The sequence below is a fragment of the Dermacentor andersoni genome, chromosome 1 (genome assembly GCF_023375885.2).
Source record: "Dermacentor andersoni chromosome 1, qqDerAnde1_hic_scaffold, whole genome shotgun sequence".
Taxonomy (NCBI): Eukaryota; Metazoa; Arthropoda; class Arachnida; order Ixodida; family Ixodidae; genus Dermacentor; species Dermacentor andersoni.
Window position 1 is genome coordinate 79,214,881 of NC_092814.1, and position 27,579 is coordinate 79,242,459.

The following is a 27,579-nucleotide window of genomic DNA, read 5'->3' on the forward strand; positions in this document are numbered from 1 at the left end:
GGCGAGAGTGAACCAGTTTCGTTTTGATCGGCGCGCGCTTCGCTGGGTCAGTGTACCGGCGAAAGGCTCCCACCACGCGCGCGCGCCGGAACGCTCCCCGCCGGGACTCCGCGCTGCCGCCGCCGCCGCACGACATCGTCCCGCAACCGCCGGCGCCCCACAGGTGAGCCACAGCACGGCGGATCCGTCCGCAGCGCCCTGTAGCGCGTGCTTCCGATTCGGGCTGACTCGGTTTTCGCCGAACCACAACGCGATGTCAAGCCACTGCCGCTGCGCGCGAGAACGAGAAAGATGAGAACGCTCCGTCTCGAGAACAGTTCTACGGTTCTCTCGTCAGAATTGAATCCCTTCGATAAAGGCTGTCGGCGAATGGCAGCAGCGAGTGTCGCGTGACAGAGATGTTGCGCGATGCGTTCTTCGCGAGCGCGTCGTTTGCTTTCGCCTTGAATGTCTCTTCTCCGCTCGGCACGCACGCTTTGCGCAGCTTGCACGAGGGCACAGAGGAGACACCTCGCGCGCGAGTGGGCGGTCGCTGTGAATTAAATTTCATCGCGCGCACTTGTAAATGAATGAATACCTTAATTGCTGGCCTCAATGCCCCACTGTTTTGACCATTTTCTTAGGAAAGCCGTGCGAGTCAAAGGACTATTTGTAGCTTTTTCTCTATCACATGTTTGAGGTCAATGTGCCAGCTAATTCATTCTACACTGTTGTGCCTAGCTATTTTGTATTTGTTCCTTTCATTGTAGAGAATATTTTCGTATGGCGAAAAGACACTGCCGACGCCCACAGTGCATGCATGCATTAACATATCCCGAACGTTGCAGCATTTCAGGGCCATTGCGTGTGGGGTTCAGTTGAAATGTCTAGAATGAATGAAGTAATTGCGGCACATATCACCCACCCTCCCTCTTCCAATTAACTGAGATTATGAGAGGGTACATCTCTAGAAGTGTATATTACGGGAAGTAAATTTTAGTGTGCTCTCGTAATAACTTACTAGATCACAGTAGAATATACTTCCCGTACGAATTGCGTGCGTTTTAACCAATAATCGTTTCTCTCTCTGGATGTGTTCTTGCGTTCGATGATTTCGCCACCCTTCGATAATGGTCTTGTCTCTTGGCTTGAGTAAAGGGCACGGCCGTTCGAGGCGCAAACACTGATTAGCACACCCTATAATACTATTACCCGGAGGTTTGGTGGGTACTTGGGATTAGAAAGACATGTTTATAATAACGATGCTGGATGACTCATGTTCGTGCGGTGCATTGTGAATGGGATATTAGCTGAAGCTTGAGTGATAGTCGCAGACTGCCTGGAGCGGTTCCAAGCCAAACCTGGCACGTCGTGCAAGTCAGCAACGCCCTCCGTCAGAGACCGGCCATGAGCGCTGTAAGGCTATAACGGGCACCGGTCGCTCAGTGGAGAGTCAACGAATCGCGTATTCACAGCTCGCACAGACTCGAATGCGTAAATGTTCAAAAAACAAAACTTTCTCTATCAGCTCGGAAACCTATTAAAAAACTTCTCAAAGACGTTAGTACGTGCTGCGATACACAAATATGACTGCTTAATGTTTATCTCTTCGAGCACTTAAGTGTCTGCCTTGTTTATACTATTATTAAAATGAGAGAGGGAGGGAAGCATTTGCTTGAAGCAAAAAGTGTAAAAGAAGGCTTTACTTAAAGAATAACAGCTGACCTTTATCTCTATGGTACGCGGGGCATTAGAGGCAAAGCGGTGTGCATACTTCTCTAGCAACGAAAAACCAACAAAAACGAAACAAATAATGAAGTGGCCGTTAATGCACGCGAAAGATACACGTCCATGGAAATGTAACTTGCATTAAATAAAAACAAAACGAAAATGCGACTCTCTGCTTTCGGGTCGTGAGCAGAAAAATAACAAATGTCGGCGTGTTTAGCAAATTACCGCTCATTCGCGGAAAGAATAAAGAAGTGCAGGCAACTAGAGTTTCACGAAACCTCAAGTAGAGGGTGCCAAACGTTAAAGGCAACAAGTGGACGGCCAACGCTTCGAGACGGCCGTTTGTCCGCGCCTCGTGTTGTTCAAAAATGGCAGCTCGCGCATCGAGCAGCTACGTGTAGCGCACTCACCACTAATATACGCGCATTTTCGCTTGTGCGGCGAGATGGTCACCAGCTAGGCGCGACTCCACCAACATCGCGCGTTTACATCGTATGGAATAACAGGCATTCCATCACGTCATCGCTGTATAGCAAAACAAGCTAACAGCGTTTTTTTGTTTCGCTTGCATCCAACGGCAAGGAAGGGGGGCATCAAAAAGAAAGAGAGAGAGTACGAGGTCGAAGCGTCGAAGTTCATGGGCGCAAATTTCCGGAGCGCGCAAACTCAGCGCTGACGACGTGTGGTGTGCAGTGGAGCGCACTTTCCGCCAATGCGCTGCGACTGCAGGGGTGTCGGTAGCGCGCGAAATGGGCCCCGTGGCCGCTGTATAAAGTCGGGCTGCCACCTCCCCACGTCGGCAGCCAACAGCGCTCGTGTACCGCGTCGAATGTGGAGGCAGTGCTACGGCGGGTGAGTTACGAGACCCGAATCACAAGAGGTGGCTATGCAAGCCTCATTTCTTTCTTTCTTTCTTTCTTTCTTTCTTTCTTTCTTTCTTTCTTTCTTTCTTTTGTTATTTCTTTATTTTGTCAAGGCATAGTTTCTCTACTCAAGGAGGCCTTTGTTCATCGTTTGCAGTGCCGCAGACTTTGTTAGAGCCGGTGCGCGCGATCCTAGCGCATGTAATGTCTGGCTATATAAACGTTGATCTGCCTGGTTCAATATCTTTCATATACGACAGGCCTGACCAGTAATGCGGCGTTGCTTCCACACGCGTTCGGCATGTCTTGCGGAGCAAAGTGGCTCAAACGACGTGTCATAATAACACCGTTGGTTTGAAGTAGTGCGTGCGTTGCTGACGAATGCCTCATTTAGCTACTTCAGTGATTTAGTGACTCTAACGAAAAAAAGAAAGGATTAACCAGCAGTGTGGCGTTGTTTTCAACCACTTTGCACATTTAGGCAGACACAAATACCATGAGCGTTAGGTCATACCATTACCGTTAGCTTAGCTTACGCATTCGCAATTACCATGTTCTGCGTCATTGCAGGCGCAATACCTCCGCGATTTTAGCGTCAAGGACATTTTATGTACGTGCAGAAATCATTTTACAAGTCGCTGAGACAGCAATACACAGGGACACAATGCGAACCACGATGAAGCAGCAGCTGCTTAACCTAGCCGGTCAGGACTATAGAAACTACTCTAGCTTTGTATATCTGTGCTCGATTTCTTTCTGCTTTTTCATTACTTAATTTTCGTTTACTTTTCCTCGTGCCGTTCTTGCATCATTTCAATCGCTGTAATCAAAAGTACTGAGCCCTGCATGTGACAGAGCTGACGTCTTCAACTTTCATTAACCTCTACCTCTCTCGCTGTTTCGCTCAGTTTGTTTAACCGGTCGTAGACAGCCTGATACTTGGAGCAAAACGATTGCTCTCTGAAACCGCCTATCAAAAATTTCCCCTCGCATTACGTGAAAAATAGCGCGAGCGTATTCAGCAGCGAAAATTTAAGTTGCTTACCAAACACGGCAGCCCTCACGATCGCGTTGCCCAGCGATTGCGGCGATGCTAGCACAGTGACCGCGATCAACTCCGGGTGAAGTCGTGTGCATCCGAGCGCTAACTTCTGAGTCGCCAAGAGCGCTGTCCTTGGAGTGTATATGTGTGCGTACGTCTATTGCGCAAATGGCAGCTATAGGAAACGGTAATGGCCCTTATTTGCGGAGCAGTAAGGACAATTACCCGGAATACCCATATATTTATCCTGGAATACCCCTATTGAATATTTAGCAAAGCGTCTAAGGTTTGTGTTTGCGTGCATAATTCAAGATATATTTGTGGTGCATCCCTGAGGAAGACCTTTTATAAGGCGTTGCGCATATCTGTCTTTAGGTATGGATTAACAGTTTACGGTCCTGCATCTGCTTACAAGTTCAACTCATTAAATTCATTTCTACGTAAGATAGCGGTTCTCATAGCATATGGAACACATTGTGGAGACGACCCATTACACATTATGAACCGCTTCAGCATGCTTGACGTACACAGATGAATTGTATTCGATGCTATAATTAAATACCACTACTCCACTACCTTCAAAGTTGAAAATATTAGACAGAGACAATTGAGACATACAGATAATTGCAAACTCCCACAGGTGTTCACAAAATGTGGAAGGAGAAGCCGTGCTTTTTATATTCCATTTTACTTCCATAACTTGCAAACTAGATTTTCTTCCAGTTCACTTAAATTTGGAATTTCATCAGGTCGTTCATTAAGCATTTGTACATTTAAAATGACGTGGAAAGAAGCGATATATGTGCCCACTAAGCGCTATTACTTAGCTGTACGCTGTTATCAAGCAGTGCATCTGCACTTTTCTTTTTAACCCTCTTTTTATTATCAGGACTGTCTAAATTTTGAATATTTTCTTCTTTTTCCTGTGTACTTGCCTGATACTGATACGTTTTTTAATGAATTTAATTACTTTGTTTTATGCGTGATTTACGTTCATTCGTACAATTACTTACGCATTAACTTTTGATCCAGTTGTAAAACTGTTCACAAGCTTCTGTGTAATTACCATGGCTACTGTGTTTTCCCCTCTTTTACTGATGACGGCCATTAAAAAAAAATAGGTGCTGATGAGCCGAGACTGCCCAGACACGCACACACGCCACAAGGCTTATGCGCACTGGAATTTACTTGCGCATACTTATTTGTCTCGAAATAAACATTTTATTCTATTTGATTCTAAGTAGCACGTGACTTAAACAAAACGATACGGAATTTACACGCCGACACATCTCTCAGCACTGAAGACCTACGCTGCGCAGGCAGAAAAAACAAGAACAAATCAAGCCATTAGGTTACAAAGCTGGAATGCACTTCTGTATCAGACGCTAACGGCACTGCAGTAATGGCACCACGGGAGGCGACCTGCCGTATTTTCTTGGCACTGGCCGTAAGGGGATAGGAGTGCATCGGAAGAGGAAAAAAAAACGATGAAAAAATCCCGTGAAGGTGGAATGGAGGCGACTTCGTGCGGGTCACCCGTGGGTCTCTGTGTCTCAGGCAGGGCACGAACGACAAGGGCCTCCAAAAATTGGCGGAAATATATCCAAAAAACCGGACGCACCCGTGAAAACTACCCCGGTTTGGCAACCGGTGAGGCACTCGCCAAACCGGTCACGCACACTTCAGTCGCGCCAGCACCGTCTGGAGCAAAACCTCGGCGGCGACGCAATAGTTCAGATGTTTCCTTCGGTGAGGTCAAGATTCCCCTTGTCGCCGTAAAAGATTATATATATATATATATACATATATAGACGACTGCATCGTGGCATACTTATCATCGAGGCAATCGCTATACTGAGGCGGCAACGTTTACTGCAGGACACACCATGTTCTCGCGTAAAGGGCGGTTCCGATGTGTTATCTCTGTGCAGCACAAAGTAACGCCAGTCCTATAGCCACACGGTCACTTGTCTCTTTATTCAGTCTCTGTCCGGCTAATTTACGGCAGCAGCGGACGCGCGTCGCTGCTAACAGCGCGAGGGTGCTTTATTGCGTCATGCCGAAATGACTCCCGTGACGTTATCGCGGAGCACTCAGCCGCATTGCGCAGAAGTTGCGCCCGTCCTCTTGCTTCTTTCTCGAGGCAAGAGTTTGTCAAAAAGCTGACGACCTTCTGATTTTTTTTTGTCGTGGTTTATTTTCTTTTCGAATGAAAGAGAGAGAGAGAGAGGGAGAGAGAGAGACGTATGAACAAAATAGCAACGTTCAAAAGAAAGGGGATACTATGCATTTTAATAACGAGAAGGAATTGCAATTGGTTTCAGACCAAGATTCGCAGGCATATGAGAACTCGTGGCCACTACTGGCGTTCCTGTAACGCGATGCGTTGCCGGATCGCAGCGCCACTCAGTCCGAGCGAGCTAATGTCTGGTGAGCTGAATTAGGCTACTAAGTCCCTAATACACTCAGTGCCTTTTTCCTTGTACCAGGACAACGGGTTCCTGCTTTAACTCCGGGAGTTAAAAAAGAAATGTAGAGTAAAACTCACGGTCAAGTTATAACAAAGTGGAGATTAGTATAGATTCGAAGATATATGGTGTGGTATTGTCGGCATTCAAAACTACGTGACGCTTTGGAGTGAGTTCGTCACCAGATCTTATTTGAAAACAAATGCACATTCAAAAACAGCAAGAACAAGCGCAGAGTCCCTTCAGATTTCATAAAGGTTTTACCCTGTTCGTTGCCACATAGCGCCCGGAGTTACCTTATACGACCTTTCCGAGTACAGCATCGCCTGACCAAACCAAGTTAGAGGCGCGTAGAAAGCCCCCGCGGCTGCTGAAGTGTGACGGAAACGGAGAGAGAGAACGACCGCCAAAGCTGCCAAGGAGGAATATGATCTGGCGATCTCGTGAATAAATATCGCGCCAGTGGAAAGCACTCTGGCGCTACAGATATTCATCATCGCCCATGCAAAGCTTCGCACGTAGATTTTGTTCATCATAGGTGACACGAGAGAGACGAAGGGGGAAAGGCAGGGAGGTTTTTCAAGGTCGTGCCCGGTTGGCTACCTTAGGTTTGGGAGGAGGGGTGACGCATATATGAGAAAAAGGAAAGCGTTGTAAGAAAACTAATAAACAAGCAGTCTGTGTGAACATACTCGCAAGATGATGCGCCAAGCCTGAGCAGCTATAGCTTTCTGGCGCGCTCCGCACAAGCTCATCCGAGTTGGACGACGCGCCCATAGATAGGGAAAAGAGACGCATTCCCTCTCGTGTGTATCGCACCCACTATACCACTTGAACAACACACACAAAGCCCCGTTTAAAGTTCAATCACAGATGTACGACATAACTTACCCCTTCAGACCACACGGTTCTACATGGTAGTGTGGAATAAAATCGGCTTTACTGTGGCGCACAAATCTTGGCGGAAAAAAATGAAAGAATGACATAGCGATTATATCCGCAGTAACATTATTTTAGTAAAAAAAAAAAAAGAGGTGTGCACTGTTGCACGAGTCTGCACCCTATTTTTGTTTAGTTCTCTCTCCCTTTTATGATAGTTCACAGGGTAGGCTTTCATGTTACTGGCGAGGCACACGGTGGCATTTATAACCTCGATGTAAAGGTTGAACATTTACTTTGTTAGCTTAATCTGCGCTAGAGGTATCCGCGAACACCGTATGCGTGTCCGATGATTCAAGAAGCAAAAGTGGTGAGAGAACTACGGCTCAGGTCGGGCTTCACCCTGTTAGTTCACCCTGCCTCGGGCCGCCCATGTAATGAGCCGAGCAAAAAGCTGTGTTAAGTACCGAAGAAGGCACCTGCATGTGTTTACAACCTCTAAGCGAGAACTTCGTCTCAGTCGGTGGGCGTTCGCCTCAGATATACGAAGGCAGACCCCACTTTGACGGAAGACGCCCGGAGGCGTAGGTTCCGCCACAGGTGTGCAGTGGCTGCGCGCCTGCCCAGCACGCACAAGGCGCCGGACGGCACGCTGTGCACGCCCGGTAGCGCCAGGCTCGGTGCGCTGCATTCGGCGCACGTAGCCCCTTCCGTTCCGGCAACGCGACCTCCTCCCTCGGCAGAGGCTACGCAACGCGCCAGGGAGGCCCGTCGGCGGAGAGCGGCCAAAAATTGTTCGCTCCTCTTTTCTCTTTTGTTTTCTCAAGTTCGTCAGCGCAGCACTCTTTCATCCTCCAAATCCTCTTATATACAACGCAAGAACCATACTGGAAATTGGCACCATTGCCAATTGGTGGGACGGAAACGTAGATCAGGACTAATACGGATCGATGTTGACCTTCATGGGAGTGTTTTATGAAAACTTGTACGGGGGCGTGTTATTTGTTTCCTGCCCCGCTAAAAGCGGCTTACGCGGTCATAGGTTTAGACTGCACTCTGGTATGAGAAGCCGGGCGACAAAGCCACCCACTTGGCGATTTGGTAGTCTTTGATGACAGCAGCAGACACTTAAGGCGTTCAGTAACGGCCGAAGTGGACACAACAGCGGCGGCACGCGACATTTTTTTTTTTTATCACGGACATGAATGACGCGTTTCATCTGTGCAGTTGGGCATCCGGTAACACCGAGCTGCGTTTCGAGGCTCATTGTCGCTCTCTGCTTTGCGACCTAGTTCTCAATGAGGGCGAGCGGATGATGTCAGGACATGATTTCCAAGAAACCGCGCCGACGTTTCTCCCGGTAGAAGTGGCGGCTTGCGGAACGGCTGAGCAAGGGGCATGACTTCATTTCGGAGCAATTTGGAGCTAAGAGTGCATGCAGCCAGCAGCGGGGGTTCGCAATAACCTTCGTTTTCTTCTTATCCTGTGCGATAGAAAAGTGAACTTCGCAGATACATTGCTTTCTACGGCAGTAATATAAGCGAGAAAGCCGGGGATTTTTTTTACAACCGCGCTGCATCCGGTACAGACCCCTCGTGCAGGGTATGTATACCCGCTGTTTACTTTCTGCGCTCTGTCTACCGTCCACTACGCGAACACATATATGATGCTTGAAGAAACGCAAGCAATGGAGTGCGCAGGAGGCCGAAGTGACAACGTCGTAGATGCGTCAGCCTCGCTTGCACAACAGCTATACAACGCGAACAAATCAGCCCAATGAAGTCCATTAGCTACCTCGCTCGCTCATTTAGCCACATTGTGTTGAAACAAAGTCTCGACAAACATCTTCCCCTTTTCACTTGTGAGCCACGAAGATGCTTCCGGCCTTCCTCGACAACGAAGCTTCTACGTTATTTTGCCCTTTTTCTTCTTTCTATCTACCTTCGCTCGCGCAGGATAACCAACCAGGCGTCTGTCTAGTTAACCTCCATGCCTTTCTTTAATTTTTTGTTCTCGCGCTCCCTAGCACAACAAGGCTTAATAGCATGCTAGTGCACGTGTGTGCGTGTATGAGCTCGTTTGTGCCCATAGCTTGTCCGTGTTCGCGAAGTGTGTCATCTCATTTTTCACTGTAAGCATTCTGGCCAGGGCATGTCAGGCCTCCGGCCGAACTCAACAAAAATTTTATCAAATCAACATATGTCTCTCATTTTCCGAAATATGTAGTGGAATGTGCAAGCAATTTTTGTAAGAAATGCTATGATGCAAGCCATTTAGTCATTAAGACTGTTTATTTTTGTCATCAAAAAAAAAAAAAAAAAAAACATGGTAGATTGATGGAGTCTTTCCGAAGCTGTTCTGGAGCTACGATACCACCTAGCGTTATTTGATGTGCACCGAAACCTCGCATCTTGTATTCCGCCCCCATCGTATGCTGCCGCCATGGCAGGGGAATAAAACCGCGCACTAAAGGTTCAAGAAACGCCCCACACGTTTCGGAATAAGCCATGTTTTCTCGTCCATTCTCTCGGACGCTTTTGTCTCGTATACGAACTTCATGACAGGGCAGTCGATTTCTTCCAAGTGCAGTCAGCGCTTCACTGCTGTGTCAGCTCTTTTGTCTACCATACGTGGGCACTAATGGACTTATTCCCACTTTTGCTCGCGCCTATACAGATTTCCGTGCTGCTATTATTTCAAGAGAAATAGCACAGCTATCTGGTCAACATCAAAACATGTAACTTCTATCTTAATCGGCAGTGGTATACGGCTGCATCTACTGCTAGAGATGTATGTATGTATGTATGTGTTCGCGGCCGAGGCTCTCCTCGTCGCGCTAGAGCGCAACTATACTCAAGCTGAGGGTTGGCTGCGTGAACGTGCGCGAACGTTTATACAGACAAGGACGTGTGGCCAGCCCATCGCGTACGTCTTGAGGCTGCTGCGAGACACTTCAGCACCTGATATTTGAGTGTCCTGCTTTCAGTGCGCAGCGCATGTCGCTAGTGAGAGACTATCATCTCTTTGGCCTGCGGTATACGGCCCTCGACGGATTTTTGTACCCCAGTGGTTGTGCATCTCGACGTGATCAGGCTCATCGCACTCTACTTATTTTTTCTAGAGTTAACTAACTTAGGTTCAAGTTTGTAACGTCGATACTATTTCTTCTATTTACCATTCTGTAGTTGCGTGACCTTCAGCGACCTGGCTCTACTGTGTGGGATCTGTACAGTGTGTTCTACTTTATTCTTTTAGATTTGTCGTGTTGCTCTTTCTTTCCTCTTTCCTTCCCTCCTTCCTATCTTCCATTTCTGTGTTCCTGTCACCTCATTTCTGAAGAGTAGGCTAGGCGTTGTGCCCCTTCCGGTGGCAGTTGCCAGCCTGCTCCTCGCTTTCCCTTTCCTGTCAAATGCATATATGTTTTCAAAAGAAAAAATAATAATATGTTCTTCTCCCATCTGCATCTACGTATTAACTGGATAAAATTAGAAGAAATTTTTTTCTATCGCCAAGCATTTCAGCCCTTTCTTGTTCACAAAAGGGCGGCATACAGATTTGCAATTTTTTCTTAAGCGATGTTTTATTTTGAATAATGACGGCGAACCAGTTTTACTCCGTAAGCACAGAAGCATTTGTTAATCCGTCTCAGAGCAGCGAATTTATTTACTTATAAGCTGTGCGGCATGGCTTGAGAACGTTGGGAAAGAAGAAAAGCGAGTCCTACCGGCTGGTGCTATACCTCGGTCAACAAGGCGCGGGTAGGCGCTTATACTCTCCCTGCATCAAGTAAGTAAGCAGGCTAGTCGAACACACCGTGAAAGTGTTCCCTAGAAATGAGGATACCGTGACACCGAAGCGCAGCGTCAAGGTCGCCAATTACATTTGCACTCTGAATGGTTCCCAGCGTCGCGCTTGGCGCTTTTGAACCACGCACTCGGCCCACAAACATTTCAAACATCGCCAGAAAAAAAAAAAAGTAAAATGGAAGGAACACGTCTCTCGGTGCAACAAAAAGCCCCGTTATATTATTATTTTTGTAATGTTATATGGAGAGTATACGCTTTCGGAGTGATTGAATGAATGGGGCAGACGGGGGCAAACGGCCGGACGAATCTTAGTGTGAAAACTATTTCTTTTACGGATCGTCCGTAACAAAAAAGATAATAAATTTTAACGCCTGAATGTTTCGTTCTCGAAGAGGAGAATTCGAAATCCGGCGTTCCGCTGCGAGGTTACATGCAGTGGGCAGCAGTGTATATGCCCTACTTTCTAGCACAGTTACTCACACGAGGCCATTTCCCGTTGGTAGCGCAGCGCTGCGTTTGGACCTCATAACCGATTCACAACTCCATCCGGTATTGTCTAATACAGCGTCAGTGAAGCCTTGCAGTTTCGTTTCGAGTAGCAAGAGCACAGAAAGCGCCGACTATGCCAGCTGGCGCTAAGAAAGAAACGTATAGGCGCTCATTATGTAAGCCTGCTTTAAAGCCCTAGGCAGCTGCCCCGTCGTAACGATCTGGTACTTCATTCTCGGAAATGTCGATGCACCATCCGTTTCAGCAAGAGAAAGTAAGGGCAAAGGCGTTTTCTCTTCCCCCCCCCCCTTTTTTTTTTAAGTTTGAGGGTCCGATAGGAGTTATGCTCCAAACACAAAGAAATCGCCTAGAGCGGAACGCCTGAAAGTTGAGTGCAATCAAACGTCACGAATATTCCCAGAATGACATCGATGTGCTGCGTACGCCTACCTTACGTATCGTGCACTTATTTAAAGCGAAGCTTTCTTTTCCTCTTACCCGGGGTTTGGCGCGTTTCCATGCCGGATATATTTGTGCATATATATATAGACAACTTGGACCACTGGGTACGTGACCGTATAGTCACCTTGCTGCTGGCTGCTGCGAGGCCTATATAGCAGACAACTTGAGCCATTAGATATATGTGCCCGAACAGACAACTTCGGCATGGGTACGTGCAACTGGGTACGTGCCCATTCGTGGCCAATCCCCCATAACGGATGTGCCACTGCGACATAAGGGGTATGAATCCTTAAACGTATTTAGATATGTGTCGTACTGTGCACACACTTTCTATCAACATTCTTCACGAGACGATGATGATGATGGCCTCATACTATGGATGGTACCCATACTGGGGGATTGGCCAAGGATTGTGTGCTTGAACTTTTACTTAATGCTTTGAAGTATTACATATTCGATTAAAGAAAACGCACAAAACAAACAAAAAAAAAAGAGAAAAGAAAAGAACATTCAAAAACTTATTCGTTTAGTTGATTGTATGTAACCGCAAACGGCATCAAACACGTCCCTGTGGCTAAAACCCACAAGTGACGCACCTAAGGATAGTATTATTTCTGATGATCAGATTAACCCTAATTTACGTAGCACGCAGAATTTCTAGAAGTCTTTTTACTAATAATTTGTATCGGCTACATAAGAAAAAAATAGTGATCTAGGGATTCTGTTTCTTGGCAGTGTGGACACAGAGGCGATAGCGTCAGACGAGTCCTGTGTAAATACGGGTTTAAAGGGGGGACACGGCAGCGTAATCTGGTGATCACTAATTCCGATTGTCTTGACGGACACCACTGAATTTTCCACAAAAATTTTAGGCGCTGAAATTCCATGACGGCCTGGTACCCATAATAGTTTTACAAAATTCTCCTAGACACTCACCATACATCGTCTTCGTCCTCGTGAAGCAGACAGCTAACAGCTACATCCGCTACTGCTGCTACCTAACTCAAACAAGTTTCGTGTCATTTAGATTCCAATACTGCGTTGGATCTGCTTGTTTTTTTTTTCTAATATCCTTTGAGCGGTTTGGCCATTGTTATTATTTATTTCCTATTTCTGCAGTTGTTTTACTCCTGACTTCCTCTCCCTTCCCTTCTTCTTTTTCTTTTCGGAAATTTGTCTGCATTTTTTTTTCTCTTTCGGCTAGTTTTCCACACGACGGCCAAGCAAGACAGAGCAAGAGGCTAAAATTTATGTGAAGCCAGATACCTCGTAACAATTAAGCGATAAAGCAAAGTATCAGCAGCGTCGCTTTCCGAGTCGTAAATGCTGATGAAAACAGACATCGATGGACTGACAAACGGATGAAGTGAAATGGAGCATTAGAAAATGCAGCAGCGCCGTGCATCTTCTCCACTCATAATGTTGCTACTGTTGCTTGAACGGTACTGTTTGTTGGGTGAACAGAGAGTAGCGAAGTAGAAGTTCGTGGTGCTCTAATAACAGGAAGGCCGGGAACGCAAATGCAGCAGCAGCGTCTGGCGGGGCTTCTCAAGGTTAAGCAAAGATAACGAGAGAACAGGCTATTTAGAACTATACGCGCGTACTAGGCTGCGGCGTCAATTTAGCGTGAATACTTCGTACTCCATTTGGTGACTAACATCCTGTTGGAAATGGGTAGCCAAACCAATGGCAAACAAGTTTCCCTGACACTGTTCTGCATGATTACGGCTTGTACAAAGCGCTTGGGAACGAGTGCTGTGAGAAACGCGCCCTGCGCCACTGATCACATGTGAGTTGCGAAAGCCATTAGAAAATCCAAGGTCCCGTTAGTATAGGGCATCAAGTTTCTAGCCAGACCGATTCGAACAAACCTGCATAATGATCGATCGGTGCGCCGCTGAGTCCTGTGATTTCAGTGTGCGAAACCTGTATAGATGTCTTCTCTCCGCGTCATTAGATGTCACTTTACATTCGCAGTGGAAACAACGCTAACGTTGCATTTGTCGCTCGCGCCGAATCACTGCAAAGCGTGCGCCGGTAAAGTCGGTCAAGCACGCCGTTGCAAGGAAAAAAGAAGGGGAGAGAGATAAATGAGCTCACTTTGCAGGAGGCGTACGTCGGGAAGCTGCAGCTCGGTTGTAGAAGAAACTGCTGTCTAATCTCTCCCCAGCTGTAAAGGCAGCGTTGCGGTATGTCAACAGACATCATAAACACTTGGTAGCTCAGCTCCGTTGTGTGCGTACATGCTGCTGTATAGACATACAGTGGAGCTCGCAGTTGGACGCAAAGGAAACACAAGGGCACGCAGCGAAGATTGTCGCAAGCGTTTCATTGTACTATTTTGAACAGTATGATGAAAATTAAGGCGCAAAGGCACGCATTATAAGCGCCCAACAGAAAAACACGAACACGGTGCGAGGTAAAGTGTTTCTTATGTGTCTATTAAGAGCCCAACGCTGTATGCACCCGTCAGACTCGTTCCTGTACAGCAGTTTCAGTGATTCAAACTGCAGTACTGCACCTCCCTTCGTCGTCCTCCCGACTCGTTATCCGCTCGGTGAGTGTTGGCAACGTCATTCACGCAATCCCACGACAGTACAGGGGAACTAAAAAGAAATGCAAGCGTCCGAACTTGCGCTCTGAAAGCGCCGCAGCGCTCTGTAACTGCCTTGTTCCGAAAGGCTAGGCCCTATAGTATGGCTAGGATCTAGAGTAAGATACTGTGCACAAGCACAACCTTTGAGTTTCCCAGTTACAGAGCGCGGTAATGCTCTTAGAACGCACGCTCAGGCGTTCGCATTTCATTTTAGTCCCCCAATGCTTGTATAAGAGGCACAACAGCTGAGCTAATCTTGTAATTTTATATTCCAAGTTGCCTGCCAGCAGAACATTGCAAGGTTTAATATGCCCGTCATTTCTTAAAGAAAATGCACAAGCTTTTTCTAAAACGAGGCACGAAACAACCTCCATTCAGTTGAGAATGTCACTGACTTTGAAGTAATCGACTGTTTATTGCGCTGTGAGTTACATTAACGCCGCCAGAAATAAATCGGTGTTTGCCCCAGACAAACATCGCCAGTGATTTCCAATGAATGAAATATGTGAACTTCTGCATTGATGTCTCATGCGCTTCAAGTTCCCTTTCAACACTGCTTCCTTTAGTTCGCGAATAAAATCGAGTGACTTTTATAGGGAAACGCCAAGAGTAGCAATCATGGCTATGTTTATGAATCGGTGTTTAAAGAAGCTGCAGCGTGACTAGAAGAGCCGCGCGTAAATGAACGTGACCCAGAGGGCGAATTCAGAAAGTTTTTCCTTCGTATAAATAATCCTAGTCATTAGTCGCTTTCATATATGGTCGTGCATGCATCGGGCCCGCAAGCGACAGCCAGGAATGCGAGTTACAAGTGCTAAGCGTTCCGGTGAGAGCTCAAGAGTGAAACTTGCTCTTCATCCGGAGTCCACAAGTTTTCTACCTGCAATGTAACAAAATATATCGCACCATGGCAAACTGCTCCACACCAACATCAAATTGTTACTTCCTTTTCTATTATCGGCGAAACAAACTTATTAATCTAACCTAAACGACCTATGATCTGAGCTGTAATTTCGCTAACAGGGAATGAATAATTAGTCACGGGTCGTGTTTCACCATACATGGCTTTGCGTTGCAACTTTTTTGCACCGCGTCTATACTGTTGGCTGAAGGGCTCTTCGACTCTTTCTCTTCTGTGCGGTTTCGATGAAAGAACCTTTCCCTTCAGTAGTAAACGCCACGCACGGACAAAACACGAGTAGGCACGAAACCAATATTGCCATGACAACGGGTCACCGAAAACGACACGCCTCCTTGCGTGAGACTTAAGACACACCGTCAGACAAGCAGAGGTCACCGGCGTCGCACAACAGCATCTTACGTGGACTAACCTTGTATTTTGTTTCCAACTTTAACGGATGTTGACAATTATTTACTATCGGTGTCGTCGCCGTCAGAAGAAAGGCGTGCGCACATCGGATCATTGTTAGTGACGTGAGTTTTTATCGCCTATATTTGCTAGAAAGCGGCCCTTGAAGAAGATTCGTGCTTGTTTATCGATAACAATCACGGCGGAACGGCAAAGAAAGCTACGTAGTTTGCTATGAATAACCACTTCTGGCAGGAGGAAAGAGAGCTTCATCGCAATAATAGAAGTTTTAGAGTTGGTGAACGTGTCGCTGTACGTTTTAGGGAACATAATTTTGTGAACAGAGTTTGCTGTGACTTTGTTTCTGACAGTCGCCCACTTGCCACGACGAAGTTCTCTTCACAACGTTCATGTATTAATATTCTGCAATATCCAGCAAGTGCTGTGGATTATGTAAAAAGGAAGCCAACGTCAACAGTTGTATATGAGTATCGATGCTTTCAGAGCACATGGCGCATACATCCTTGAAGGCACACACTGTGCACATGCATTCAGATGTAGTAACGGCTATGTTGGCGTGGGCAGTAGCCAAGGTTCAACTTTTATCGCCGTTATCAACAGAAACTTATGTAATTTGCAATCGGTAAACAAAACTGCAACAACTTTATTTTCCGGCACAACCGGTTACGACGTCCAAGTTTATCCCCGATATTTGTTATGGGTCGTTTTTGGCAACGGATTTGTTCAAGAGCGCGTGTGTGTGTTTCCATCGCCAGATGTGCGGTGCATTGCATAAGCGAAAACTTGGCCAGGGCGTAAATTGAATGCACCCACACCTCTGCGAAAATGGGAGCATCTGAGAGCACATATTCAGTGTATGCGCTCCGAGCAATGCTAAAGACCTTGCACGTACGCGACATTGCGGGATGCACACATCTTCAATAAATTTGTTGAAAGCATGCACAGCTACTCTTGCATTCTTATACCAACTGCGCAATTGCGATTACGCGTTATTACGTGACCAGTAGTGACCACGTTATTACGTGATCAAAGTAGTGAGTAAGAAGGCCTCTTATAATTTTGCCAAACCAACACCTTAGCTCAGACGTTTTGCTGTCACCGTATGCGCACAGCGCTTCCTGCGGCTAACTTCAGTGTATTTTCAGGACGCTCCAGTTCAAAGCAGCATTACTCATGCCGTGCGAATCGGGTCGACGTATCGCCACCTCAGACATTCGACATGAAATAGAGCCGACCGCTCCTAGCTCGTATTCGAGGGAGCGGCGTGGCCTCACGGGGAGCTTCCGGAGATAAGCGCCTGACCCGTGCGTCCTGTGCATTCATAAAGAGCGTGTCGCATTTGCAGCCTGCCCATACAAAAGGAAGGCAGAGTATACGTATATGTACGAAGGGTGCGTTCGTGCGGAAACAGGCTTTAAGAACAAACGTTTGTTCCATGCGAGACGGGCGCGCATTTGACCTTGGTGGTGCCGAAAAGTCGTTCGCAAGCGTTGCTCATTAGTCCGCTCACGTGAAGCGGGTCGCCCCCAAGCGAAAAGCCGCAGAAATTTGCGTATTGGGTTGCTCTCCAGTGGAATATCTCCGCCTTGTCGCTTAAGCGTGCTAACTTTTTAGTCAAAGCTACAACAGGGTACGGATGCTGGTTGGTTAGTTCTCTAGCTCGAGGATGTTGGGATCAACTGAAAGCTGTCAGAGAATTCCTCCAGACGGACAAACTACAGTGCACACCAGCGAAACAGTTGCTGTAAATTTCTTCTTATTAAGGACTCTTTTCCTCCGACCTTTCTTCGAATACTCGCAGTGTGAAGTGAATAGCGGCAAGGGTTCAAAGCCGTCGTGTATAATCAAGTATGCAGCGCGGTTCGTGAATTGTTCCTCACTAGTTGCGCATGCGGTGTTGCTAATGTGTCGTCGTTCGTGCAGAGTTCATTGGCGCCACATTGATAATTATTAAAGAGCAACGCCTACACACTCCGCACGTCTTGATCAGCAATCTGGCCTCACGAAATAATACACGTGGATGCAAGCCTATCTGTTAAAATTGTAAACTGTTAAAAAATACAGCGATCAACTGCACAGCAAAATATATGATGCGCACGCCATTCGCAAAAGAGACGAAGCAGACGTAAGTTCTACCAAAGGAGTAATTTCCCTGAATAAACAACTAACGTTAACTGTCCTTGGCAATAGCTTGCTGCGCTTATTGCTTTGCTTCTGGTTCACGATTGCATGTTTTCATTTAATTTAATTTCATTTATTATACCCTCAAGGCCTCTCAAGGCTTTAGAGAGGGGAGTGGGTTACAGGTAATATCAGCAATTACAAGACAAAAAAATACAACGTACAACATACATACACTTTGACAAATAATTCGGTAGGGATACAATGAGTAGGGGGAAAAAGAAGCTATTACAAAAAATACAAGGTATACAGGTGCATGAAACCGCATTCTAGTAAGTAATGTTGTCTAAGCATCACGAAATAAAGAATTATTGCTGATGGATACAATGTTTGCGGGAAGGCGGTTCCACTCTAGTGACGTCCGACGTACGAATGATTGGGAAAATGTATTTGTGCTGCAAGAAGGAACGCGAACCTTTTAAGAATGATCTATGCGACGGGATACGTAGTGTGGAGTATGAACGAATTCGTCATGCAGTGTTGTATGGTGAAATATTTTGTGAAATAATGATAAACGGGAAACTCTACGCGGAGCTCACAAGATGGAAGAGAAAGGCTAGTTTTGATGGCTGTTACGCTGGCAGTTCTGTTATAATTCGAAAGAATAAAACCAGCAGCGTTATTCTGAACTAATTATAATGTGTGAAGTTTATGTTATTAGGTTCCCAGACTGCTGTAGCATATTATAATTTCGGGCTTATTTGTGTTTTATAAAGCAACAATTTCAAAGAGTCTGGAGTCTTAAAAAAAGTTTCGCCTTAAGTAACCAAGAGCGCGGTTAGCATTGATCCTTACATTATTAATGTGGGTTGCCCAGGTAAGGCTGAATGTGATATGAATTCCTAAGTACTTGTAAGAGCTTACTTGTTCATCAGCTATAGAGCAATAATGCCATTAATTGTTAGCCAGCGCCAATTATCTGTTTCTCAATGTTCATTCATCGTGTCTCGTACGTTTATGTATACCCCAAGTACTGCAGAACTGCTTCAAAGATTTTCGATGTTTCTCGACGCTTGTAACCTAAATTGCCATATTAATGTATTCCCAAACTGGCGCAGCACAACAAAAAAAGGAAGAAACAGCCGAGGCGGCCAAGAGAAGAAACAGAGCGCCGACTTACAACTGGTTTTATTAGCAGATGGCACGAATTATATAGCCACGAGAAAGCATCAGATAATATCGTCGAAACACGTCACAAAACGTCGCATCGAGAGAGAACCGCACCATCGTTGGTCCCAGAAAACGTGCACGAATAATTTGCACGTGTTCTGTGACGAATGATGGTGCGGTCCTGGTGCGAGTTGATGGTGCGATTTGGTTTGAAATACCAACTCGCCTAAGCCTCAACACTAGGATATTAAGGTAAATGCAAACTCCTATTGATTGAGTGGTTTTAATGTCCCAAAAGCAACACCTGAACTCTGAGTGACGTCGTGTAGTGGAGAACATCCGTTTAAATTTGCCCCCACCGGTGGTTATTTAACACTAACACAATTCACAGTACACAAACACCTTTACAGCATCCCATTTACATCGGCAATTCTCTTGGGGGGCATGTGTCTGGTCACAAATTTTTCCAAGACATTCACTTTATAACAGCACAAATCGCAGTGGGACAGCAGACCGTAGTTAGCAATATTGATACTGCATAATGCACAATTAAGTCGTGGGACTGTGAGCTGCGTGAAAAAAATAGAGCAAAGATTGCCTCGTAGGTGCCTCGTATAAGTGCACTTTATCTGTGAAGAAATTTCGGTAGCCACAATGTGTCATTTGGCGAAGTCTAAAGCATTGCTTGCGTTCACGATGCATTGAAATGTTGCTTCCAAAATTCTGGGGTTGAACAGTCAAGAGCACGGTGACCGGCTTGTTCAAGCAGCCTGGCACACGCTGATAAATGGTACCGTTGATGAAGCGAAAAAATGCTGAAGGATGTGTTTACAGAAACCGAGCATCAGCTTTCGGCTCGTTCGGCTGCAGCAGTGCCTCGCGAAGGTCGGCTGACGCGAAGCGAAAGGCGGCGAAGATCACAGCGTGCGCTATATTGCAAACACTTGCACACGGTGCGCGTTTGACGATCGGTTAGCATTGGGATTCCTTCTCACCTCCAACGCTTGTGTTGCTCGCGGCGCGGTCAGGAATTTCGGAACGTGGTTCTGCACTCTCGGGCCTTCGAACTCATTTACTTTCTGTAAGATACACTCTGCAACTCACGAAGCTGTCCCACATTTATTCTGAACAGCGGTACTCGACCGTCGCCTGTAGTGCTCATAAAATGTAGGTGATGTGATGTGATGTGATGTGATTAACTCGTGTTTATCTAAACCACACAATACATACTGAGGTGGCTCTTTGGCTAAAGGCGACACTGCCGGTCACGTGAGTGGGCCCTCGGAGCCGCCATGCACGCAATACAACAATTTCGGTTTGCCAACATAGTTGAGCACAAAATACAAGCGTAGCAGAAAAAAAGAAAAGGAAAAAGGACTACAGAAAATCCATACACAGCACATATATTACAATGTAAAGTCAGCACCATCAAATACGGTATAGTACGTCCTATACTTTATAAACAAAGGAGCGGGGAATACATACAGTAGTTATACATAAGTTACAATAATCAACAGAGAATTTACAAAAAACAAAAGGTTTATTTATTAACCAAAAATGGCAGTTTCTACCGTTTTCTGAAAAAAATAAATAAACAAGGATGTCGGTTTTTCTATTTAATATATAATAGCACCATAGTTATTTAGGAGATTTGGAATTTGCCATTGAAGTATTTGTTCGCCATATACAGTTCTGTTTATCAATGTGTTCTGGAGTTTCTTCCTCTCCTTTCTCCCTTATTTTTCTCTCCTATACAAACGAGTGGGCGTGGTTTACATTTTATACATCTGACCGTGTTTCCTTTTTATACATCTGCATAATAATAATAATAATAATAATAATAATAATAATAATAATAATAATAATAATAATAATAATAATACAACGAAACGAATGCACCGCCGTTTAGTTTAAGCGCACGGTACTGCGAAACCACGCTACTTGGCCAGAAATTATTCATTACTGCCCTCCCTCCTTTTCTTTAATTTTTTTCCCGCTAGCGAGCCGATGCCTAAAAAAGTGGTGCCTTTTTCTATTCCAGATTCCATATAACCATGATACTACGATTGATTCTTCTGAGCTGGCTAGTAGCCGGCGGTCTCTGCCAAGGTAATCCATTGTTTTTCAGCCTTTAAAGCCATTTTTGCATTTCCTGCTTTGGCTTACCATCCACAAACGAATAGGAAAAGGGCCAATGATGATAACAAGTGGCTTATGTTATACACAGTGCCCTCCTCAGCCCTCGTACCAACTCGAACGTTAACATAGTTGTAAAATAAGATTAGACATTCATAAAACAATGACTTAAAAACAACAGGGAGTTTTTGAAACAGCACACCCAAGCGTCCTTGCACGCACAAAGCCCCGCGCCCTGCTTGCGTTTTTTTGCGCTTCATTTGCGTTAGCTTGAACGCAGGGCGGTTTGTGTCCGCTAATTTTGGGTGCGCCGCTGTTTACACAAGGACAAACGCTCGTGTCGCCTGTGTTATAAGTGATGTAATTTCTTGTGACTTTTAAGAAAGCACAGAGAGTCATTCTTAACCTCTGCGCAAGCGTACATGTCTGTAATTTCCACCTTTTACGACCATAATGTTTGTTTCTGGACAGCAAGAAGTAATTCCGACACCTTCAATATTTCAAAAAAAAAGAAAAAGAAAAGAAATGTTTGACAGAAGCGTATACTATAGTTGGCATGAAATGAAACACGGCTTTCACGCGCAGCTTACGTCCATGAATAAGGGACGTAAACACCCAGCGCCCCTGCAGGCCACGAGCTGGAAACAGGGCAGTCATTATTTTATGAGAGAGAGCCAGTTTTCGCAAATAACTGAACACGGAGGCTTGAAACTAGAAATTTCTCAAGGAAACAGATTCCACCCGCCTACAGCTGCACATGTGCTGCTGTGAGAACCCGTTCCAAAATGCAGGCGAAAATTGAAGAATGGGGAATTTGGAACCATTTTTTGTGTGCAAAAAAAAAAAAAAAAGAAAAAACGATTTGTGAAGAAACTATACGGTGTCCATTAGAGAATGTATCGTTTCTCATTTTTCTTTAAACGAAGTTCAAAGGCTCCACTTACAGCTATAGCTCCTTGCAGCGCGTCTCCAAACGACTAAACGGTACTAAAGTCTGAATCCGAGCTAGTTCATAAAGCAACATTTTTGAACGGCACAGCGCAAAAGACGAGACAGGCGTGTGGCAGACACACACACAAAGCACTGACTGTCAACTCGATTGTGCCTGGGCGGAGTTAGTGACCGTAAACTCGCTGATCGGCTGAACGCGAGTTTGTTGGTTCGATACATGCGCAAGATGCATGTTTTCTTTTTCTCCGCTCAATCTGGCTTATTCAGTTATTGACTGCACACGGTTTCTCTACGTCACTGTTTAAGTCATCACGGGAAGTTCTAATATTGCGACTTACAGTGTGTCGCGTGGAGGTGCAGCAGCCATAGAGAGTGGAACAAAATTATGTTGTGAGCGTATACAGGACAGTGTCCCCAAGCCTGCGAATTTTGAGTAAAGTTTCGGCAAACATGACATGCACACCGTTCCTGGTTGCTGCTTGCTGTTTCCCGACTCCATTCGCATTAACGTTACAAAGACGTACATTCGGCAATCCACCGCAAAACGAAAGACAAGAAAACTTTAACGAGTTCTACGACACATCTGTTGGTGTTGAAAGCTCACGTGCAAAAGTGGATCTACCGGGTGTTCTTCCTTACGGAGAAGCCGTCTAACGAGCCAGTCCTAAATACACTACTTACAGCAGAGAGTCCGAAAGTGCTGCTGCGTGGGGGTTGGGAGCAGCAAAATGATTAAGCGAGAGAATGTGCGTGGTGCCTCGGGGAGCCACAGGCAGGCTGTCGCGTCTGTATGGCTGTTCTTGTAGCTGACAAACGCTTGACAAATCGCGCGCTACTGTGCGCGCCACACTCTTTCGTTCACGTTTTCCCTCTTACTGTCCTGCATATGAAAATGAAGGCAGGACTCTGCAGACTGTAAATACAGCTTCCCCAAAGTGAGGCAAAGGGCTGAACAGCTCAGCTCGGTTAGGTTGTCCGGCTGCTGCGTCCCCTGAAACGGCTCGATTCTTCCCTCGCCAGATGAGTCGACCACCACGACGACCCTGGCGGACGACCTGCCGTCGGCGTCCACAGCAGCGGGCGACACGGCGCCCGCGCCGGCCACCACGGCGAAGCCCAGCGACGACAGCGAGGACGACATCAACGATGCCAACGACTTTGTGGATCAGATACTGGAGGAGGTGCAGACGAGCGAGACCATCCAGTCCAAGATATCGCCGGCGTCGCTGGGCACGCTGCAGTACAACGGCTTCGTGCTGTCCAACGCGCTTCTCTATGGCGTGAACTCGGTGTACCGCAGCGACAACTGCACTTTCCGCTTCGGCGACTCCTCGTTTGACGTGCTCGTGCACCTTGGCGCGCGGGACCTGGTGCTCGAGTCCGACTGGAAGAGGACCTGGCTCTTCATACCGTTCGGCGGCAAGCTGGGCGCCAAGGTAGAGGACGTCAGCATCTCTATGGACATCAATGTCGACAACAACGGCACACCCTCGCTCCGCAAGCTTAAGGTATGTCTGCAACGCGCGTAAGTTCCCGAAGTAGTTTAATAATAATAATAATAATAATAATAATAATAATAATAATAATAATAATAATAATAATAATAATAATAATAATAATAATAATAATAATAATAATAATAATAATAATAATAATTTATTTATTTAGCGTGCTCAGAAACAACCATGAGGTCTGAGTGCTGGCGCACGCATACACGAAAAAAAAAAAGAAGCAACAGGAGAATATAAGTAAAAAAAATACAATGACAGAACAATCTTGAAAAGAAGAGCGTACACACAGCAAGGCGCAAGGTGAATACAAAGGAAGAACGAGGAGAAGGGCAGCTAAACAATATGCGAAACTATGACATAACGCAAAGCTCGGAAATAATAAAGCACTGCATGAGTTATGAAAAATATTAAGACCAAGAAAATAAGAGTTATATCGACTCCATTCCGTGGACGGTTGAGTGCTGGTGATGACAGGAAGGAACATGGAAAGGTCTATGTTCTCTGGTGATCTTGCGCGGAATACGAAACATGATGCAACTGAGGAGTTCGGAGCAGGTGAGGATACCGTGAAGGATGAAGGAAACGAGTAACAGCGCTGAACGGGATGCGACTGAGACAGACGAAGCGATTCGTCTGTCTCAGTCTCGTTCAGCGCTGTTACTCGTTTTCTTCAAACGTGTACCAATCAGGCCAAATTAGCACGTTATTACAGTGAAGGAGTTTGAAAAGAAACAAGAGGTCAGCGCGATTACGTCGGCAGCGAAATAAGAGCAATGACAATAATCCAACAGTGCTAGAATCAAGTCCAGTATCCGTGTTAGCAAAGCGGTGATGAGATATGCTTAGAAACTTTTTCTAGACCCGAATCTATAATGTCATTGTTGGATCTAGAAATGCCATTCCAGACGACTGACGCGTATTCGAGTTGAGGAATAGAGATTATTGTGTACAACTTGGGGAATGGTGCAGGAGAATTGAATTCTCTCTACAGTCTGCAAACAGAGACAAGAGAGCGCCTACCCCGCATTGCTATGCGTTTAGTGTGAGCTGAAAAGTGTAAGGTTGTATCAAAAAGTACACCGAGATCATTGATCTCACAGACCTTACACAATGGTACAGCATCTACAGAATAAGAAAAAGAAACGCTTGTTGTTTTGCATGTGAAAGTCGTGACTTTGGTCATAGCAGCATTCAAGGTTGGGTTATTATCTTTGCACCATTTAGAAAAAGAAAACAGGGCAGACTGCAGGATGCGACAATCATCAACAGTATGAATTTACTTAAAAACCTTGATCTCACTGGCACATAGAAGGAATGAAGAATTCCGAATAGCTACTGATCGTTGAGGGACGCCGCTGGTTGCCATGTAAAAAGAAAACGTTTGGCCATTGACGTTAACATAACATGATTTTTCGAGCAGATGACTGCGCAAGAGATTGACGATTGATGAGTCAACACCAAAGTGCGTAATCTTGATCAGAAGCAGTGAGCGGCTGACTACATCAAAAGCTTTGCTGAGGTCACAGTAATTGGTCCACTTGCCCCCCGTACCGGCGCGGGGATCTGTGTAATGAAACTTGCGAGATTTGTGAGGTGGAGCGGCCGGTGAGACATTCATGCTGATTGGGAATCAATGAGTTCTTCACAGTAAACGACAATATGCTGTGAAGAACGAGTTCAAAAATTTTAGACATGGCACAGAGAAGAGAAATCGGGCGATATATAATGCGAGACGTCGTTTTTACATTCAGACTTAAATACAGGAAAAACACCAGCAGTTTTCTACATGTGATGGAAAGTGGGAGCATTCGAAGAGATATTAAATATAGATGTCAATACTGGGGCAAATATAGTGCCGTAAGCTATTAGAACTGCGGAGGGGTTGCCACCAGGGCCACAGGATAGGGAACGTTTGAAACGCTTAAGGCATTCGCTGATGAGCTTTTCATCAAACAGCACAGCACTAGATGTAGAAACTGTCGTGTGCTGCCGATTGACACCAGCTTTGAAACCTGAAGTTTTATATAAGGACGACAAAATAGGGCAGCAAAACAATCCGCGACTGCTTGGACCTGTACTCCTCTAGAGTCAAGCAGCCGAAAACACTCCCCACGTATATTAAAGCGCTTACGGATGCACTTCCAAAATTCCGCCAACCGGTCAGAGGCACTCTTTTCCAAGAATGCAATTAATGATTCGCGATCCTGCTTATCGAGGCGTTTGCAGAGAGCCCGAAAAAAGACAAAAGGCACTGTGAGAATTTCCTTGAGTTATGTTTTTAGAAAACTCGGCGTGATTTCTTCCATTTCTCTCAACATATATTTCTGTTAGGGTATTTCCTGTGAATATTATTGCCGGACTAGTTTACCGGCTTCTTACTGGGAAATCCTCCTCCCCTCCCCCCCCCCCCCCCCCGCACAGCGTGATTTCCCATCGTACAAAGGCAGCTTCTGCCAAACGTATACCGTGGCCCAACTATCCAACTATAGCTTTATCGACGCGTCTTAAAAGGTCTGCTTTCGAGTCATACACCACCGGAAGTGTTGAATCGGCTACCGCGAACGTGTCGAGCATGCACGTGCACCGAGCCCGCATGTCAATGACGCGAGCGCGTGTTCGCGCAGGTGGCTCGACTGAGCGACATCCGCATCACCCGGGCAACGGGCGCCAGCGTCCTGTTCAACTGGGCGCTGCGCAGCATCCTCAACTGGGCCGTCAACGCCAACAAAGGCCGCATCATCCAGCTGCTGGAGACCGACGGAGCGATGGCCATCAACGAGGCCATGAAGGACCTGGGCACCAAGCTCACCTCGCTCAATGAGTTCCGCAAGCGCTAGGTCGTGCGCGGCCACGGGAACGAGCGGGGGCGCGGAAGGTCACGGTGCGCGTAGTCGCCGCAGAACGCCCCGATGTGTGTACGCGCCGGCATCGCGATGCGCCGAAAAAAAGAAACGCGCGGGGCAAGGCACAATAAGCAACGGCGCTCCTCATGCCTGCGCTCCCTTACGAAGCCGAGCTAATACTATAGCAAGTTCAGGGTCTTTTATATCCGCGCGCACGTTACTGTGCCGTTATAGTAAACTTTAGCTGGGCATTACAAATGTGTTTGCGCGCGCTCCTGCGCCAACCATTAATTTCGTCAGCGACAACTATACGCGCTTTGTGAGAGTGTTCGATGGTTTTACGATATTCGCAAGAAATCATGCTATACAGTCAGCCAAACAGTGAACAGTAGTTATTACAAAAACGCAAAGTGCAGCCAGAAGTAAACGTATTAATATATATATATATATATATATTATATATATTAAAACAAGTTATAAGGTTTGCGAACGCTTGATCAGGCTCGGACTAGCTCAACGCGAAACAGAGAGTCAAGAGTCGCAAGTCCCGCATCGTGGTGTGCACACTTACGGGCCGCACGAACTTGTGAGTGACGTATGCGGTATATTTTAGCACAACCGAACGCAGGAAATGGCGATTCGCGCAGTTCCCTTCCACTGCATGACGAATGCTAAGGTTTATTGACCGAATCACTGTGAAAGAGCTTCCATAGGCTGTGTTTGTTGCTGTGCGTAACCAATTCAATCCGCGGCATTGTGGGCCAGCGGTTCGAAGCACACGATTGTAGGATATACGACAGCGCTGCACTATACCGTCGCGTTTCTCTCTTTTTGAAAGCGCGATAACTGTGATAATACACAGCTGCGATTCGCGGTTATTTGTATTTAATGTAATTATATTTTCCATAGAGTAGCACGCTTAAAATATTTACGCAGCTTTACGCTCAAGTCGCAACGTATTCCATCGCATGATTCACCTGCCTTCACACGAACGAGCTGCACGGTGAAACTGGTCAATCACGGTTTCCACGGCGTGGGAACTTTACTTGGAGCTTCACTATACACAAGCGCTTCATGTCACCCGGTGATGTTCTAGTACTGTAATAAATGTCACATGTGTTCCGAACGTTGAGTTTCTCTTACACTTTTTTTCTGCATTGAGGGCAGCCACGTGCCTCTGAAGCGACTAAGCGGCCCGGACA

At 46.1% G+C, this 27,579-nt stretch overlaps 1 protein-coding gene across 2 annotated transcripts; it reads left to right on the plus strand.

The window, feature by feature from the left end:
* LOC126544062 (uncharacterized) lies at positions 1-27,503 on the plus strand. Of its 2 annotated transcripts, none has more exons than XM_050191267.3 (4): positions 1-163; positions 20,978-21,045; positions 23,044-23,531; positions 26,159-27,503. In XM_050191267.3, exons 2-4 carry the CDS (start codon positions 20,991-20,993, stop codon positions 26,369-26,371), a joined length of 756 nt encoding a protein of 251 aa, XP_050047224.1. In that variant the 5' UTR covers positions 1-163; positions 20,978-20,990; the 3' UTR covers positions 26,372-27,503. The 2 variants fall into 2 exon arrangements, with proteins under 2 accessions (XP_050047224.1, XP_050047223.2); XM_050191266.3 differs by lacking the exon at positions 1-163 and adding an exon at positions 2,351-2,562.
* Positions 27,504-27,579: the final 76 nt, after the last annotated feature.